At 48.5% G+C, this 19,109-nt stretch overlaps 1 protein-coding gene across 5 annotated transcripts in view; it reads left to right on the forward strand.

Annotated features, from left to right (window-relative positions):
* Positions 1-4,584: 4,584 nt before the first annotated feature.
* KLC3 (kinesin light chain 3) overlaps positions 4,585-19,109 on the forward strand; it is a 33,307-nt gene continuing 18,782 nt past the window's right edge. For 2 of the 5 annotated variants that reach the window (XM_081869145.1, XM_081869149.1), the window contains exons 1-4: positions 4,791-5,172; positions 12,916-13,296; positions 15,276-15,503; positions 18,407-18,485. In XM_081869145.1, coding sequence (XP_081725271.1) covers positions 12,997-13,296; positions 15,276-15,503; positions 18,407-18,485 — 607 coding nt within the window. In that variant the 5' untranslated portion in view covers positions 4,791-5,172; positions 12,916-12,996. The other 3 variants (XM_081869147.1, XM_081869146.1, XM_081869148.1) reach the window with 3 other exon arrangements.

The raw sequence follows: 19,109 nt of genomic DNA on the forward strand, positions 1-19,109 counted from the left end.
GCACATACTTTTGTAAACTAAGAAAATCTTTAATAAAAATACATTTAAAAAAATGAAATTCTGCTCTGAGTGAAGAAGCATCTGAAAGTCCAGACTGCAAAGCAGAAGGGAGAGATGCAGTCCCTGAGGGCCCCCCCAGGCCCCTTGCCAGCTGCCCCTTCTGCCAGGGGCTCCACCCTACAGAGCTTCTTCAGATCTCCCGCTGAGTCAGCCCCTCTCTTGCCCTGCCAGCGCTGTGATGTCAGCCGCCCGCCTTCGCTTCTTGCCTCCGGGGGGCAGGGAGTGGCTCCCCAGCCTGGCACTGGGGCAGCCTTTGTTCCTCCCCAGTGACGTCTGTGGTGCCAACAAGGACTGCGGTTGTGGAGGGGAGAGATTGAGCCGAAGGGGCCCGGAAGGCAGAGGACGGCAGCACATCGTAGGGCAAACTCAACACCAGTCACAGAAACGGGCTTTGATTTTTCTTCGCCCACAGGGATTCCCACAATGCCTTGCTCAGTCAGTGGGGCAGAAGGCGAGGGCAGTGCCGGATTTAAGTGTACAGTGGACACTTGGGTTGCGAACGTGATCCATGTGGGAGGCATGTTCGCAACCCGCAGCATGCACGGGTTGCAATTCAGCACTTCTGCGCATGTGCAAAGTGTGATTTAACACCTCTGCACATATGTGAGCACTGAAACCCAGAAGTAACCTGTTCCGGTACTTCCTGGTTCGGCGCAGTGCACAACCCAAAAAAACGCAACCTGAAGTGTCTGTAACCCGAGGTATGACTGTAGAGGATCAGGCTAATTCAAATTGAAGGTCAGGCAGAATAGCTCTGTCTTACACGCCCGGTGGAAGGAGATCAAGTCCTGCAGGGCCCTAGTCTTGTGGGTCGGAGCCAGGTTAAAATGGCGTTGGAATGAGCAGAGTCGGTTAAAGTATGGATTTTCTAGGAATTCATAAAGCTAAGTACAGTCATACTTCGGGTTGAAGTAGCTTTGGGATAAGTCTATCTTTCACTTTTCACAGAGCTCTGTCGGTGCCTGAAGATTGCCCACAGGCAGAGAGAGGCCTTGGGGATCCAGGAAGGCAGCAGTGGGAAGGGATCCTCGGAGGGATCCAGAACTATCTGTAGAAGGCAGGAGGCCAGGCTGCAGGTTGGTAGCTGGACCTCATCCTGAGGGAAAATAAGTTTTCTTCTCGTTCTACTTTCACATCGGTAGCCGTGTTGGTCTGCCGTAGTCGAAACAAAACAAAAGAAAATTCCTTCCAGTAGCACCTTAGAGACCAACTCAGTTTGTTATTGGTATGAGCTTTTGTGTGCATGCAGAAGTGTGTATCTGAAGAAGTGTGCATGCACACGAAAGCTCATACCAATAACATGCCTGTCATAAGAGCATAAGATCTCTGCTGGATCAGATCAGTGGGGGCCCATCTAGGCATACTGTAGAATCATAGGGACCTCAAGAGTAATCTAGTCCAAAACCAGTGCTTTTTCTTTTATGAGTACATAACAGAAGAGTTGTTCTCAGTAGAGTTGAATAGGATCCAAACTGCAGCAGTCTGATTGGTCCTAGAACAATAGGATTCAGAATGCAGCAGTCTGATTGGTTCGCAGGAGCCACCCAATCCAGCTCCAGGTGGAAGTGAATCCGCAACCTGATTGGCCTACAGGAGAATCCCGGAATTAGCCAATCACGTGGGGCCCATTGTCTAAATAATGTATATAAAGCAGACATTCTGAGGGAACTTCCATTCCTCCTCACCACTAGGAGCTGAATAAAGAGCATGAAATCCACACTCGACTCCGAGTAGATTTCATTTTCCCTAGAAAAATCAATGCCGGTACTCACCTTGAAGTTGTTACAGTAAACGTCACACTGTTTAACCCCCCCCCTAAAAAAAGAGGTGCTGCTACTGCGTACCCTCGAGTACCCCCAGAAAAACAGCACTGCCACCCCCCTGGCAATGCAGGAATCGCTGCTAAAACATCCATGACAGATGGCCACCCAACCTCTGCTTAAAGACCTCTAAGGATGCAGAGTCCGCAACCTCCTGCGGGAAACTGTTCTCACAGTGTCCCGCCAGATGCCCATTATGCAAGCAGGATTCAAACACAGGAGCGCTCTCCCATCCTGTGGCTCCCAGTAACTGCTGTTCAGAAGCATTGCTGCCTCCAGCTGCGGAGGCAGAGCAGAGCCTTTGTAGCCAGTAGCCACCACAGAATTATAGAATTTCTGAGTTGGAAGGGGCACCCCCAGAGGTCATCTAGTCCAACCCCTGCAGTGCAGGCCTCTCCTCCATGAATTTGCCTGAGGGGAGAGACTTCATCAGGCAAGGCTTCCTTCCCCCTGCCTTGCTCCCCCCTCTAGTCTCTGCTTCTCGATTTGTATTGTGTTCTTTGATGTACTGTGGCTTGTCATTGTTTTATTTATTGTAGTTTAGAAATTACCGTATTTATTGTAACTGTGAAGAGTGAACCTCTGTTTAACTTTTATATGCTGATATTGTTATTTTATGCTATTCTAATGATTGTTGAATGTTTCTTTCTTTCATTGTTGGTTGCTTAAAGTTATGTTTTATTATCACATTTTTGTATTGCATTAGATGGTTATAAGATGCACAGTTTTTGTTTCTTCAGCTTGTAAACTGCCTTGAGTATTGTAAGATAGAAAGACGGTATACAAATATAAAATGATGATGATGATCATCTTGGAAGCCAAGTTGGTGACTGTCATTGTCTCTGGTGGGAAAGAAATCCATAGTTTTACTATGTGAAGAAGTCCTTTCTTTTATCAGCCTTCCGTCACGGATGCTTTAGCTGAGATTCTTGCATTGCAAGGGGTTGGTCTAGATGACTTTAGGGGTCCCTTCTGACTCTACAAATCTTATAATTCTACGATTCCTGGATCTGTCTGCCCAGCAATTCTAGTATTACAAGAGAGGGGTGGGGTGAAGCTGTTTCCTTTCCACTTTCTCCATGTTTGGCATCATTTTATAAACTTCTGTCGTGTCACCTCTCAGATTTTCTCTAAACTAAAAAGGACCAAACACCGTAAGTTTTCCTACTAGGGAAATAACTCCATTCCCTGGATCATTTTAGCTGCCCTTTTTGGAACATTTTAAACTCTGCAATATCCTTTCTGAGCTGAGGCATAAATAAATAAGCACACAGATATACTATGCAGCTAGCATCAGAGAACAGGCCTGCCATTTCTGCGTGGTGCTTAGTATATAAATGTCTAAGATAGGGTAAAATGGATTTCTGACAGGTGAGGTGACTGAAAAACTTGTTCCCAAGTCTACCCCTCTCACCTGCCATCCTGGTGACATTGGGACCCTCAATGAAGTCACATACACACATACACCAAGGCAGTGTTGTACAGTGGTTAGAGTCCATGATCTGGGAGAGAGACCAGGGTGCAAATCCCCCACTTGGCCATGAAGCTCACTGGGTTGACCTTGGGGGCCAGTCACTCTCTCTCTGCCTGACCTACCCTGCAGGGTTGTTGTGAGAATTAGATGACGGCAGGGGAAACTCATGCCTGCCAACTTGAGCTCCTTGGCCGCCGGAACCACATAACACCGGTCCTGAGAGATCTGCATTGGCTCCCAGTACGTTTCCAAGCAGAATTCAAAGTGTTGGTGCTGACCTTTCAAGCCCTAAACAGCCTCGGTCCAGTATACCTGAAGGAGCGTCTCCACCTCCATCGTTCTACCCGGACACTGAGGTCCAGCACTGGGGGCCTTCTGGCAGTTCCCTCATTGCAAGAAGCCAAGTTACAGGGAACCAGGCAGAGGGCCTTCTCGGTAGTGGCACCGCCCTGTGGAACACCCTCCCACCAGATGTCAAAGAGATAAACAACTACCTGACATTTAGAAGACATCTGAAGGCAGCCCTGTTTAGGGAAGTTTTTAATGTTTATTAGGTTATTGTATTTTAACATTCTGTTGGGAGCTGCCCAGCATGGCTGGGGAAACTCAGCCAGATGGGTGGGGTATATTATTATTATTATTATTATTATTATTATTATTATTATTATTAAAGTGGAATATACAGGCAATAAATAAATAATCCAGCCCCAGGAAAAAAAGCCTCCTTAAGTCAAGGCTGGGAAGATATTTTTCCTTAATTATTGCACTGGGAGCGCATTGCATGTATTTTGTGTATTTTTGGTCTTTGTTGGAAGCCACCCAGAGTGGCTGGGGGCTGGGGAAACCCAGCCAGATGGGCGGGGTACAAATAATAAATTGTTGTTGTTGTTGTTGTTGTTGTTGTTGTTGTTGTTGTTGTTGTTGTTGTTGTTGTTGTTGTTGTTTAAACAAAAGGAGTCGTTTGCACGGGCTTCGTTCTGCCTGCAACTCATCTTGCCCTCTGCTCCTTCCTCGGACACCTGCTCCGCATGCAGAACGCCCCTGGCTTCGCTCCTCCCGGGACCTGCCGCCGCCGGTGGCGCATCTCACTACGACTCCCAGCGGCCCGCCAGATGTGCTGCACTACAACTCCCATCGGCCCCGGGACCTCGCCATCTCCGACCCCCCCAGCCCCCCCCCCGCCAGCTGGGCGCCAGCTACTGCCCAGGACCGGCTGGCCCCGTCCGCCTGCTGCGCAGCCCAGCGATGCCCTGCCTGCCTGCCGCGCCCCGGGCGCGCAAAAGAAGGAGAAGCAGCAGAGGCGCGCGGGGGCCGGATGGGGGAGCCCCGGGGGCCGGCGCTGCGCGAGGCGGAGCAGGCAGGTGAGCCGGCCCAGCGGGGCGGGGAGGAGCCGCCGGGGAGGCAGGGCGGCCGGGAGGGGCGAGGCCGAAGCTGCTCCGGCGGGCAGGTGCGCGGATCGGGGCGCGCAGCTGGCGACGCGCCTCCCTCGCCATCCTCGGCTCTTCTTGCAAGCGGCGCCTCGCCATCCCGCAACTCTCCTTTCTTGCAATCTCCGGCTCGGACGCCCCCTTCTCCCCACCAGAGCATGACCCGGGGTGCTCTTTTCTCGAGTGGGGCGCAGATCTAAGCTCCCCCCCCCAAAAAAAAACCCCAGCTCGCCTTGGAGACACATCCAAGGATTTAGCAGCGTCGGTTTCCAGCTGCCCCACCCGCCTTGCGCGCCAGCTGCGGGCGCTTTTCTTCCAGGAGGGGCAGAATAAAAAGGGGGCTGGATTCTACCCGCCCCAAAGCGCGCCCTTCTCCCTCCTTCTGAGCCAGGTAAGGAGAAAATAAAAGACCCTCTTTCTCCCCGCCGGACTTTTGTTCTGAAGCTTGCTGCTCCTCCCACTGTTGGCGGTCTGTGGGTTTTTAAAAAAATATCATTTTTTTCTTGTTGTTTACGATGAAGTACCCGAGGCGCTGCGAGGAGATTTCATGAAAAGTAGGCTGGGAAGCGCCTCCAGATCTGGGAAGACTTGAGCGCCTCTCAGAAGTCAGCGCCCTTTCGTTCCTGGGAGCTAATTCCCAGGGAATTAGTTCCTCGGAGTTAATCCCCACCTTTGGTTCTGCCATTTTAGCTTGTTTTAAACTGTTGGTTGTTGTTGTTGTTGTTTTAATGTTAGGGTTGTGGTTGTTGTAACCCAGCCCAGGGACCTTGTTGTAAAGGGTGTGTGTGTGTAAATAAATTGGAATAAATAATAAAAATAAAATGTTGTTTTTGAAAGTGTGCCGAGGTGGGTCTCGAACCTCCGGCTCAGAGTCAGCAACTTCCAGGAGGTCCTCGGATGCTTCGGACTACAGTTCCCGTCAGGTGCTGGCTGGAGCTGGTGGGAGTTCTAGTCTGAAATGTCGGAGTGGGGGGCGCCGGGTTGGGGAAGGCTGTTGTAAGGCTTGAGGTCATCATTCCTGCATTTCCATGCCCTCCCCGCTCCCTGGCCGGGGCAGACATATTGCTTGCAAACTGAGCCCATCCCATTGCACAAGCAATCCAGGAGGATGCTGGGTGTGTGTGTGTGTGTGTGTGTGTGTGTGATATTTCAAAGTGAGTTGACGAAAGCAGGTAGGAGTGGCTCACGCAGAGTCTTGGACCATGCACAGGCGAGGCTGCGCTGCACACAATCCATGCGCCAGATCCTGGCTTTCTCTTTGCGCATTGCAAGCCAGCCTGCGTGCATCCTTCTCGGGACTTGGAGCTGAGAGACCCCTGGCTCCCTGGGTGCAATGTGTGTAAAGGTAAAGGGACCCCTGACCATTAGGTCTAGTCACGGGCGACTCTGGGGTTGCGGCGCTCATCTCGCTTTATTGGCCGAGGGAGCCGGCGTACAGCTTCCAGGTCATGTGGCCAGCATGACTAAGCCACTTCTGGCGAACCAGAGCAGCGCACGGAAACGCCATTTACGTTCCCGCTGGAGCGGTACCTATTAATCTACAGTGGTACCTTGGGTTACTTACACTTCAGGTTACATACGCTTCAGGTTACAGACTCCGCTAAACCAGAAATAGTACCTTGGGTTAAGAACTTTGCTTCAGGGTTAGAACAGAAGTCGTGCTCCGGCGGCGCAGCGGCAGCTGGAGGCCCCATTAGCTAAAGTGGTGCTTCAGGTTAAGAACAGTTTCAGGTTAAGAACGGACCTCCGGAACGAATTAAGTACTTAACCTGATGTACCACTGTACTTTCACTTTTGACGTGCTTTCGAACTGCTAGGTTGGCAGGGGCAGGGACTGAGCAACGGGAGGTCACCCCGTCACGAGGATTCGAACCGCCGACCTTCTGATCGGCAAGCCCAAGAGGCTCAGTGGTTTAACCCACAGCGCCACCCGCTCTGCAAAACTTCGTGAAATTGACGGGCCTGGATGGGCTGGCATTCGTCATTTGTCTTATTCAGAACTGAGGGATAGGAGAGTCACTTTTTGTTCTGCCTCAGGAAAGGTCCCCTGTTGGGTTGCCTAGAAAAGCTTCCAAGTCGCCCCAGGCTGAAACTATCCTTTTGGGGTAGAATCTCATCAATTAAGATGTGTGTGCTCCCAAAAGACGTTATTTTTATTTCAAATGATTCTGATACTAAAGGGGACAATGATTTTTAGAGGGTGGCAAAGAGTGATTTCAAGATATATCTGGCAGGGCAAAAAGCCGAGAATCCAATATAAGTTATTAATAGATGCAAAAGAAAGAGGAGGCTTTGCACTGCCAGACTTGAAATTATATTATGAAGCATCATGTCTCTGTTGGTTAAAAGAATGGATAAAACTTAAGAATACAAAATTGTTGGACTTTGGGTGGCACGCGTATCTATGGCAGGAGAAGAAGAAGAGTCATAAAGCTTTTGAAAACCACATCTTTCAGAGATCGTTAATTGAAGTATGGGACAGATATAAAAATTTACTGGAATCAGGAGTTCCACACTGGTTGTCTCCTTTGGAGGTTATGAGTGTCAAGAAAATTAATATGAGAGGGAATTGGATCACATATGGCGAATTAGTGGTTAAAGAAGGAGAGAAATGGAAAATGAAGCCATATGAACAAGTAACAGAATATGTATTTGATTGGTTGCACTACTATCAGATAAATGATATGTTCAAAAAAGACTTGAAAGAGAAGGGCTATATAGAAAAAGAATCAAAATTCCAAATGGAAATAGTAAATAATGATTGTAAGATAATCTCTAAAATGTATAAAATGTTATTAGAATGGTATACGATGGATGAGGAAGTTAAGTCGGTAATGATTCACTGGGTCAGAGATTTCGGTTATAATATATATTTTGAAGATGGGGTTAAAGTATGGAATGATAATTTGAAGTTTACAGCATGCACCACGTTAAAGGAAAATGTTATGAAAATGGTATATAGATGGTATATTACACCGGTTAAATTAGCAAAAATGTTCAAAACTTGTAATAAGTGTTGGAAATGTAAAGAGAAAGAAGGAACTTTTTTTCATATGTGGTGGGAATGCAAGAAAGTGAAGGGGTTCTGGGAGATGATATATAATGCGTTAAAGAAGATGTTGAGATATAGTTTTGTAAAGAAACCAGAAGCCTTTCTTCTAGGAATAACAAGAAATGAAATCAACAGAAAGGACTATAACTTTTTCAGTATGCAACAACTGCAGCGAGAATATTAATGGCCCAAAAATGGAAGCAGGAAGAACTACCGACTCTTGAGGAATGAAGAATGAAGCTAACGGACTATGCAGAACTGGACAAACTAACGGGAAAAATAAGATATCAACAAGATCACAAGTTCATTGAGGACTGGGGAAAATTTTCAGAGTATTTGAAGAGTGTATGTGATGAGCAAACAACGCTAGTGGGTTTTAAAGAAGCTTTGTGAAAAAATAAGGAATATGGCAAGAATGTAAACATGTTTGTAAAGGTATTTTAAAAGGCAATACTAAATTTGGGGAATGCGTAGGAAAAATTCAAACACGGATGATTGTCAGAGAAGCGGAGGAAAGTCCAAAAGATGAAAATATGTTAAGTGGGAAATTGTTTATTTGGCGATATTTGTGCAAAACTTAATAATATTTTTTTTTTTAAAAAAAGGAAAAGCTTTCGAGTCGCCCCAGGCGAGTGTGCATTCTAAACCAGAGAGGGCCTGGCTGCTTTTGGGCTCCCCCGGAAGGTGAGGTTAGGTGCTCTCCAGAAACAGAATGCTGGCCTGGAGAGGCCTTTGGTCCTACCCAAAAGGCCTCTGCTTCTCCTTTCCAGGTAGAACAACACCTAGAAAATCATTGGGGTTTAATCGACGTCCCCCAGGTGCTGTTGGACTACAACTCCCATCATCCTTGACGATTGCCATGCTGGATGGGAATGATGGGAGTTGTAGTCTAGCAACCTCTGGGGACCCAAGGATGGGAAAAGCTAGTGTAGCAGTTGGGGCAGAGTCGCGGAGCCTAGATCCGATGGAGTGGGGATGGGTGTCTGTGGACAGGAGCTCTCCCAAGCCTTCCAGTTAGTGTCTGGGCCCAATTTAAAGTACCGGTGCTGACCTATGAAGCCTTACACACCTCAGGACCTCAATACCTTAAGGACCGCCTCTCCTGAGGCCCTTCATGAGAGGTTTGGAGGGCGGCAACACAAAAGCAGGGCCTTGTCAGTGGTGGCTCCCTGTCTGTGGAAGGCTCTCCCCAGAGAGGCTCGCTTGGAGCCTTCATTCCGTGTCTTCAGGTGCCAGGCGAAAGCAGTCCTCTTTACCCTGGGGTCTTGAGCCGTTAAATAATCTATGGCCTGTTAAAACTGGGGTGGGGGGCTATTACGGCGATTATTTTGTTCCTGTGCCGCGTAAGTGATGTTCTTAATGTTCTACACATTAAGTCAGCCTTTTCCAACTGGTTGCCTTGTTTCAAAAAGGGCATTATATGGTTAGAAAAGGGCAACCAAAATAAGGGCCACTCCCATGTGAAGAACGGTTGCAACATTTTGGACTGTTTAGTTTAGAGAAAAGGCGAGTAACAAAGCAACATGATGGAAGCTTATATATATATATATTTTTAAAGATATCTATTAAAGTTTCCAATTTAATACACAAAGAAAAACAGCAAAAAACAAATAATGCACAAAAAATAACAAAAATACAAAAATACACAATTAAAACAAAACAAAACAAATATAATTCCCATTACTTATTTCCATTACCTTGTATCCCGGACCTCTTCTCACCTCCCCCCTTTGTATTCCAGTTCAAATTCTTAATTCAGCAAATCCTTATTGTAACTTAATGTAACTTATTTTAACTTATTACTCAACCTTTGCATTATAGCTGGTAACCACTTAATTTCTGTCCAACATCATTCTAACATTCCTTAATTTTACAATATTTCTGTAAGTAATCTTTTAATTTCCTCCAATCCTCTTCCGTCGACTCTTCTCCCTGGTCTCGGATTCTGCCGGTCATTTCTGCCAATCCCATATAATCGATCATCTTCGTCTGCCATTCTTCCAGAGTGGGTAAATCTTGTGTCTTCCAGAATTTTGCGATAAGAATTCTTGCTGCAGTTGTCGCATACATAAAGAAAGTTCTGTCCTTCTTTGGCACCAATTGGCCAACCATGCCCAGGAGAAAGGCCTCTGTTTTTTTCAGGAAGGTGTACTTAAATACCTTTTTCATTTCATTATAAATCATTTCCCAGAAAACCTTAATCCTTGGGCACGTCCACCAAAGGTGAAAGAATGTACCTTCAGTCTCCTTACATTTCCAACATTTGTTATCGGGCAAATGATAGATTGTTGCAAGCTTGACTGGGGTCATGTACCACCTATAAATCATTTTCATAATATTCTCTTGTAAGGCATAACATGATGGAAGCTTATAAGATAAGGCACGGCATAGAGAAGTTGCCTAGAGAAAGGTTATCCTCCTCCCTCACGACTCGTGGGCAGCCAGGGAAGTTGACTGAAGATTCAGGATGGAGAAAACAAAGTCCTTCTTCATGCACTGCCTAGTTAGCCTATGAAACTCCCTCCCACTGGAGGCACAGATGGCTGCCAACTTGGATGGCTTTGAAAAAGGATTTGACAATTAATAGAGGAGGAGACGGATGCGGGCGGCGCTATGGGTAAGACCTCAGTGCCTAGGACTTGCCGATCGCATGGTCGGCGGTTCGAATCCCCGCGGCGGGGTGAGCTCCCGTCGTTCGGTCCCAGCGCCTGCCCACCTAGCAGTTCGAAAGCACCCCCGGGTGCAAGTAGATAAATAGGGACCGCTTCTAGCGGGAAGGTAAACGGCGTTCCGTGTGCTGTGCTGGTGCCGGTTCGCTGGAGCAGCTTCGTCACGCTGGCCACGTGACCTGGAAGTGTCTGCGGACAGCGCTGGCTCCCGGCCTCTAGAGTGAGATGGGCGCACCAACCCCAGAGTCTGTCAAGACTGGCCCGTACGGGCAGGGGTACCTTTACTTTTACCTAGAGGAGGAGAGGGCTCCTATCGATGGCTATTAGCTCTGCTCTTCACAGTTGGAGGCAGCAAAACGTCTGAAAACCAGAAGGAGAGGGCTCTGTGTTCGAATCCTGCTTGCAGGTTTCCCATAATGGGCATCTCATCTGGTTGGCTACTTTGAAAGAGGATGCTGGACCAGATGGTTCCCTCTTTGGCCTGATCCTGCAACCTCTTCTTATGTTCTGTTGTAGTCCTAAACATCTGGAAGATCTCTACCTGGGAAAGGCTGCCCTGAGTCGATGATCCGGCGTGTTTTCTCACCTTCTTACGCACGCACGAAGTGTTTTTTGCACGGAGGTAGAGAACTCTCCGCCAGCAAACACGTCCCGGCTTGTTCTCGCGGGCGCGTCCGCTGGCAGGACCTGTTCTGGCGAGAGCCGAGGTGAGGAAGGGAAGCTGTGGGGCGAAACCTTCACAAGTGGTGAGAAGGGAGCCGGCCAAACCGTCTCACGTGGGGGTCCGCCAAACCTTGGACTAAGCTCAGCTTGTCTGATGCAGTTTGTCTCCTGTCTGGCTGGTGAGATCACCAACCTTTTTTCGGGTGGGGTTTTTACTTTGTATTGCTAAATCCCAAACTTAGAGCAAACTTTGCACCCAGTGCCACAAAATATTGCAGTTGTTAATTTTCCTCCCCATAACATTTCTGAATTTGGGTTCTTTTAGTAAAAAGCATTGGAAAAATCTGATTCCCAGCTCCCAGTTATTCCTTTAGAATTTTAGAGTTTTATTTGGTAGCGTATATTTTTTAACCGAAATCATATATTGATCATTTTTAGCTTAATTTGCTTTTTAGCATTCAATCTTATAATAATGATGAACATTTTATATTCCAATGTGCAAACTGTTTAAGGGATGATTTATGTAATATATAAATCCTGTCGAATAAAAATAAAATAAGCGATGGATTCTGGCTTAGCGGATACAGAGCAAAAAGAGAGTAGGGCTTGGAACTGGCCTTGAAATAATTATAATTTCATTACTGGCCTTTGGCTTGGAATCAACTTGATCCCCTCCCCCTCTTTCCTTTTTCCTTTCTTCTTCTGTGATGGAACTCCTATTTGGGGACTTCCCTGGCTTTTTTCTGGTCCACGTAGGACCAGTCTGGATAGTTGGCCTTGGTGAAGACTTGACGTTTCATCCCCCAAAAAGTTTTTGATTTGAGTTTCTACTGAAATGAGGCTGCATTTTAATGTTGTATTTTAATCTTGTTTTTAAGTTGTATTTTAATCAATTGTTTTTATACCAGGTGTTAGCCGCCCTGAGCCCAGTTTTGGTTGGGGAGGGCAGGGTATAAATAAAATTTATTATGATTACAGTGGTACCCTGGGTTAAGTACTTAATTCGTTCTGGAGGTCCATTCTTAACCTGAAACTGTTCTTAATCTGAAGCACCACTTTACCTAATGGGGTCTCCTGCCGCCGCCGCACCACCGGAGCATGATTTCTGTTCTCATCTTGAAGCAAAGTTCTTAACCTGAGGTAAGAATGCTTCAAGTTACAGACACTTCAGATTACAGACTCTGCTAACCCAGAAATAGTACCTCGGGTTAAGAACTTTGCTTCAGGTTGAGAACAGAAATCGTGCTCCAGCGGCACGGCAACAGGTAACCCGAGGTAGCACTGTACTGTTGCTTTTATTTTGATTCTGCATTTTGTGGTTTTATATTTTGATTTTATTCTGTGAACCACCCTGATACCTCCGGTATATACAGTGGTACCTTGGGTTAAGTACTTAATTTGTTCCGGAGGTCTGTTCTTAACCTGAAACTGTTCTTAACCTGAAGCAGCACTTTAGCTAATGGGGCCTCCCACTGCCGCAGCACGATTTCTGTTCTCACCCTGAAGCAAAGTTCTTAACCTGAAGCACTATTTCTGGGTTAGCGGAGTCTGTAACCTGAAGCGTAGGTAACCTGAAGCGCCTGTAACCTGTGGTACCACTGTATTATGATTATTATGACTTATACCCTGCCCACTTGGCTGGGTTTCTGAGTCTGCGCAGAGTGCCGAGCAGCCCTCACTGCTGGGATCGGAGGAGAAGCTACATTCTCGAAAGCCGCAACTCGGGCCTTGACCTTTTTCTTTTTTCCAGAAGCTGAGCATCGCCCAAAGGGCGGAGACACCACCTTTGGGCTCCTCTTTCCCTCTCCTCCCCAGCTGACTTGACCCCGCCATGTCGGTCCTGGTGGAGATTGGCGACAACCAATCGGAGAGGATGACAGCCGACGACATCATCGTCCACACGCGGCAGGTGATGAAAGGGCTGGAGGCTCTGCGCAGCGAGAACAAGAGCATCCATCACCGGCTGCAGGAGGCTTTGCTGAGGGACAGGCAGCTGCTGGACGAGAGAGAGGAGGCTGTGGAGGCAGATGCGGAGGCCGTGGACATCCAGGCGCTGGAGCTGCTCGAGGAAAAGCACGACCTCGTCTATAAAAGTCTGGAAGGGATTGAGCTGGGCATTGCGGAGGCCCAGGTATGCTGCAGCGAAGCCATTGGCTGGGCTGCTGTGATGTCACAGAATGTCTGCCAGAGTTCCAGCTTCGGAGGGTGGCGGATGTTCACAATTTCTGGGAAGGAACCGAAATTTGGGTTCAGCTGGGAGTTGTGGGGAGAACCTGACAGGAGGGGGGTTTTGTGTTTGGGGAATCTGTGGGGGCGAGGCCCTCCCCCCACATAAGAAAGTGGGGAAAGAGGTGCCAGAGAGGCAGGCTGGGGTGGTGATGGTGGGATCGTGGCCACCTCACCTGCAAAACGATACGGTAGAGTTGGGAAAGCTTCCGAAAAGGGTGACCAAAATGATCAAGGGGATGGAGCGATTGCAAAAGCTGCAGCGTTTGAGGGTTTTCAGTTTGGAGAAAAAGCGAGGAAGGGGCCGTAGGATAGATGATTGTAAAATTATGCATGGCATGAGGAATGCAGCTAGAGAAAAGTTTTTCTCTGTGTTGTAACGCGAGAGCTCGTGAACATGGGATGAAGTTGAATTTTGGGAGGTTCAGGGCTGATAAAAGCAAGGACTTCTTTCTTTTTTTAAAACACATTTTGCTTTATTTAAACCCACCTTCCCATCAAACTCAAGATGGTGGTACACCTGAAACTTAATGCAATATAATTAATTGAATTCCAACACTTAAGTTTATTTGGTATATACTAAATTCAACTTTTGCACATAGTTTTGAATGAGGGTGGTTTGGTTTTCTGGAGCCTTTCTCCTTTGGCCCAGGGGTTACGGAGATGGTGCCCACGGGCCGAGATTTTCCTGCAAAAGCCTTCCCTGGTACCCATGGCATCCACAACCCTGCCTTTCCCCGCTGCTGAAATTAGGCTCGAAAAGAGCATTATGTTGTAGCTAATAGAAAAGGTTGCCGTAATTAGTGTGTGCAGCCTACAAAGAGAATTGGCAACTCCTGGTGCATTGTATAACAATTTATGCTTTTGATAAAAGCAAGGACTTCTTCATGCAGCTTGTAGTTAACCTACGGAACTCCCTCCCACTCATAGCTGTCAAGTCTCCCTTATTTGGAGGGACGGTCCCTTATCCCAGTGCCATGTCCTGCTGCTGTCCCTTATTGATGGATGTCCCTTAAATTTCCCGGGTTTCAAAGGAAGCAGCTCTTCTCCCTCCCGGCCAAGGAGGAGGGAGGCTCCAACTGTGTTGCTTGGCTGCCCGCCACGCCCCCCCTCTGGCCTCCTCTGACCAGCCTCGGCCCCCGGGAGCCCCTCCCTGCCAGGACTGGTGGGAGCCTCGGGCCCTTCTGCCGCCATCCTCTTCACGGCCGCCGAACTGAGTGTCTCTGCCTGGGGCCTCCCCTCTACCCATCGCCACCGCTCCCGTTAGTACTGCTGCTATGCCACCGAAGGACCCGGATGAGATGGGCAGCCTGGTATGGCCTATGAATTGCTGAGGAGCCTTGAGAGGAGAGCGAGGGCAACCATAGAGAAAGCAGTTCCGGGAGAGGAGGAGGCGGAGGCGGAGGCGCGGACAGGTGTTCCAAGGGCTACAAGGGAAGGACCGCAAGCGCTTCTCACATAGATTTGTAGTGGTAGACTAGCATAGATGGTCTGATCTGCGGGTTTATTTCGGGTGCTATTTCCTCCCCGCTTCCTCCCGCCCCGCCTGATGGAACTGAGAGCTGCAGATGGAGCACGAGAGAAAATATACAGAACTGCAACAGCATCTTCGTAGCTTGGACTGATTCAGTAGCCAGGCTCTCCTGATATTTTTATGGAACCTCCAGGTTCAGAGGCAGTCTATCTGGGTTCTATGGAGCATTTGGCCACTGTAAGAAAAGGAAAGTGGGCTATTTGGCTTGATCCAGCCACCAGGCTTTTAAACCAAGTTCTTAAATCAGGCAGGGGGGGCAGTTGTTGTGGTGGGGGCTGCAGAAGTTTAGAGTTTGCAAAGAGTCCACCTACAAACCCAGTTTCCTTTCTCCATCTCGCCCTGCCCCACAGATGATGGTGGCTCTGTCCTCTCACATCGGGTCGCTGGAGGCGGAGAAACAGAAGCTGCGGGCTCAGGTGAAGCGCCTCTGCCAGGAGAACCTCTGGCTGCGGGACGAACTGGCGCTCACCCAACTGCGCCTTCAGCACAGCGAGGAGTCGGTGGCGCAGTTGGAGGAGGAAAAGAAGCACCTTGAATTCCTCAACCAGCTCAGGCAATATGACCCGAGGGATGACCAGGTACAGACAAGGGGATGTGGTGGGCATTCAGTCCCCAAACTAAGAATCGCGGGGACACCCGAAGCTGCCTTCTACTGAATCTGTAATGCTGAACAGAGCTCTCTAAGCATGCACAAAGTGCCTTGTCCTTACTCCCAGCCTTGGTGAACAGGGAATCAGGCAGAGGGCCTTCTCGGTGGTGGCGCCCGCCCTGTGGAACACCCTCCCACCAGATGTCAAAGCGATAAACAACTACCAGACTTTTAGAAGACATCCGAAGGCAGCCCTATTTAGGGAAGCTTTCAATGTTTTATAGATTATTGTATTTTAATATTCTGTTGGAAGCCGCCCAGAGTGGCTGGGGAAACGCAGCCAGATGGGCAGGATATAAATAATAAATTATTATTATTATTGGAGCAGATCCTCAAACCCCACCCAAAAGGAGATGTTTGAAACGCTTGTCCTGCAAACCTCCCCGAATCACATTTCCAATCTCCCTTGGTTTTCAGGAATGCAGTATTTTGATTATGCAGCTGCTGTATACCCAGGCCAGACCACCTGGTCCATGTGGTAGTAGTAGCAGTAGTAGTAGTAATAATAATAATTTATAATTTATACCCTGCCCATCTGGCTGGGTTTCCCCAGCCATGCTTGGCGGCTCCCAACAGAACTAATGGATAATAATAGTTTAAAAAGATAAAACACCAGAGATTAAAAACTTCCCTAAACAAGGCTGCCTTCAGATGTCTTCTAAAAGTCAGATAGTTGTTTATTTCCTTGGCATCTGATGGGAGGGCGTTCCCCAGGGCGGGCACCACCACCAAGAAGGCCCTTTGCTTGGCTCCCTGTAACCTCTCTTCTCGGAGGGAGGGAACCGCCAGAAGGCCCTCGGAGCTGGACGACGGGGGTGGAGACGCTCCTTCAGGTATACTGGGCCAAGGCCGTTTAGGGCTTTCAAGGTCAGCACCAACACTTTCAATTGGGCTTGGAAACGTACTGGGAGCCAATGTAGGTCTTTCAAGACCGGTGTTATGTGGTCCTGGCGGCCGCTCCCAGTCCCCAGTCTAGCTGCTGCATTCTGCATTAATTGCAGTTTCCGGGTCACCTTCAAAGGTAGCCCCACATAGAGGGCATTGCAGTAGTCCAAGCGGGAGATAACCAGAGCATGCACCACTCTGGCCAGACAGTCTGTGGGCAGGGAGGGTCTCATCCTGCGTACCAGATGGAGCTGGTAGAAAGCTGCCCTGGACACAGAATGGACCTTCGCCTCCATGGACATCTGTGAGTCCAAAATGACTCCCAGGCTGCGCACCTGGTCCTTCAGGGGCACAATTGCCCCATTCAGGACCAGGGAGTCCCCCACACCTGCCCACACCTGTTGCTCAATGTTGCCCACACTGATGGACAACAATGGCTCTGCAGAACTCTGCAGAGTCTTTCCCTTCAGGGACTGAAGTTCCCTTCAGGGGCTGAACTCGGGACCTTCTGCATTCAAGTCCCCAAAGCTTCCCTTGCTATCCTCTCTCTATAGTCCTAGTGTTTCATTTATGGGCTAAGGGCTGTCTGGGGTTTCTCTCTCCCGAAGATCCTGTGTGCTCATGCTGCAAGTCTGCAGCACAGGTTCATTTTTGCAAGGTCAGAAACATTCCACCCGTGTGAGTCAAAGCCTTGCTCCATAAGGCCTAGAAATATGATTCTTATGATTCTTTTGAATGCAACGTGAGCTTGGAACTTAGCGCTAATGGGAAATTCTCACGTGATGGATTTGTGAAGCCAGTGGTCATTGTCGTCCAAATACTTTCATGCTCTCATTTAATTTCTTAATAACCATCCCCCAGCAGAACGGTACTTTGCATGTCATGAATGATTCTGCACAATCTGTCCGTCTCGTAAAATGCCATTATGGTACCTGGTGCTATAAATCTTCCCTGTATTTCTTGGCGAACACAGCAAAAACTCCCACCTGCTTTGACTTTGCAATTTGTGCTTTGTGGAGGATGGATGATGGCTAATGGATTGAGGTTGAATCCTGACAAGACAGAAGTACTGTTTTTGGGGGACAGGGGGCGGGCTGGTGTGGAGGACTCCCTGGTCCTGAATGGGGTAACTGTGCCCCTGAAAGACCAGGTGCGCAGCCTGGGAGTCATTCTGGACTCACAGCTGTCCATGGAGGCGAAGGTCAATTCTGTGTCCAGGGCAGCTGTCTGCCAGCTCCATCTGGTATGCAGGATGAGACCCTCCCTGCCCGCGGAATGTCTCGCCAGAGTGGTGCAAGCTCTAGTTATCTCCCGCTTGGACTACTGCAATGCGCTCTACGTGGGGCTACCTTTGAAGGTGACCCGGAAACTACAACTAATCCAGAATGCGGCAGCTAGACTGGAAGTGGCCGCCGAGACCACATAACACCGGTCTTGAAAGACCTACATTGGCTCCCAGTACGTTTCCGAGCACAATTTAAAGTGTTGGTGCTGACCTTGAAAGCCCTAAACGGCCTTGGCCCAGTATACCTGAAGGAGCATCTTCACCCCCATCGTTCTGCCCGGACGCTGAGGTCCAGCACGAGGGCCTTCTGGCGGTTCCCTCACTGCGAGATGCCAAGTTACAGGGAACCAGGCAGAGGGCCTTTTCGGTAGTGGCGCCCGCCCTGTGGAACGCCCTCCCACCAGATGTCAAAGCAATAAACAACTACCTGACATTCAGAAGACATCTTAAGGCAGCCCTGTTCAGCCCTGAGTTTTTAATGTGTGGCATTTTAGTGTATTTTTGGTCTCTGTGGAAGCCGCCCAGAGTGGCTGGGGAAACCCAGCCAGATGGGTGGGGTACAAATAATAAATTATTATTATTATTATTATTATTATTATTATTATTATTATTATTTATTTCTAAGCCGGGATATGCAGGCCTTGCGTTTACTCTCTTTGCAGGTGGGGAAAGACGACTCGGAGCAGAGGAAGGACAGCCTGTCTTCTCTGTTCCCCAACGATGACGATGAGCAGAGGCAGGGTGCGTACATGGGCCGATGATGCGCGTTAACCTGCGCATGTCTTTTGAGGCTTAACCCCAACCGAGGCCTGTCCAGAGGTTCAGTGGGAGCTCAGTTCTGGCCGCAGGTCAACTTTCTGTTTCCAGTTGCACAAAAGCAGCACCTCAGGCCGGCATTACCCAAGCGGATGCCCTCCATTTGGGAGGCGGGCGGGACTACAGTGGTCCCTTGGTTCTCAAATGCCTTGGTACTCAAACAACTTGGAACCCAAACACTGCAAAGAAGGAAGTAGGTGTTCTGGTTCGCGAACTTTTTTCGGAAGCTGAACGTTCTCCGATTTGAGTGTTATGCTTCCGATTGGAGTGCCACACTTCCGTTTTGAGTGTTACGCTGAGGTCCATCTGCTTTTGCTATTTATTTGGCGTTTTTGCAGCTCTTTTTGTTTTGTTTTTGCGACGGTGAGGAACCCAGTTCAGCTACTGATTGATTGATTGATTGATTGATTGATTGTGTGATTGCAGTACATTGTTTATTGCTTTCATTTTATGGATCAATGGTCTTGTTAGATCAGGCTTCCTCTAACTCGGCCCTCCAGATGTTTTGAGACTACAATTCCCATCATCCCTGACCGCTGGTTCTGCTAG

The sequence above is a fragment of the Podarcis erhardii genome, assembly GCF_964252035.2.
Source record: "Podarcis erhardii genome assembly, chromosome: 7".
Taxonomy (NCBI): domain Eukaryota; kingdom Metazoa; phylum Chordata; class Lepidosauria; order Squamata; family Lacertidae; genus Podarcis; species Podarcis erhardii.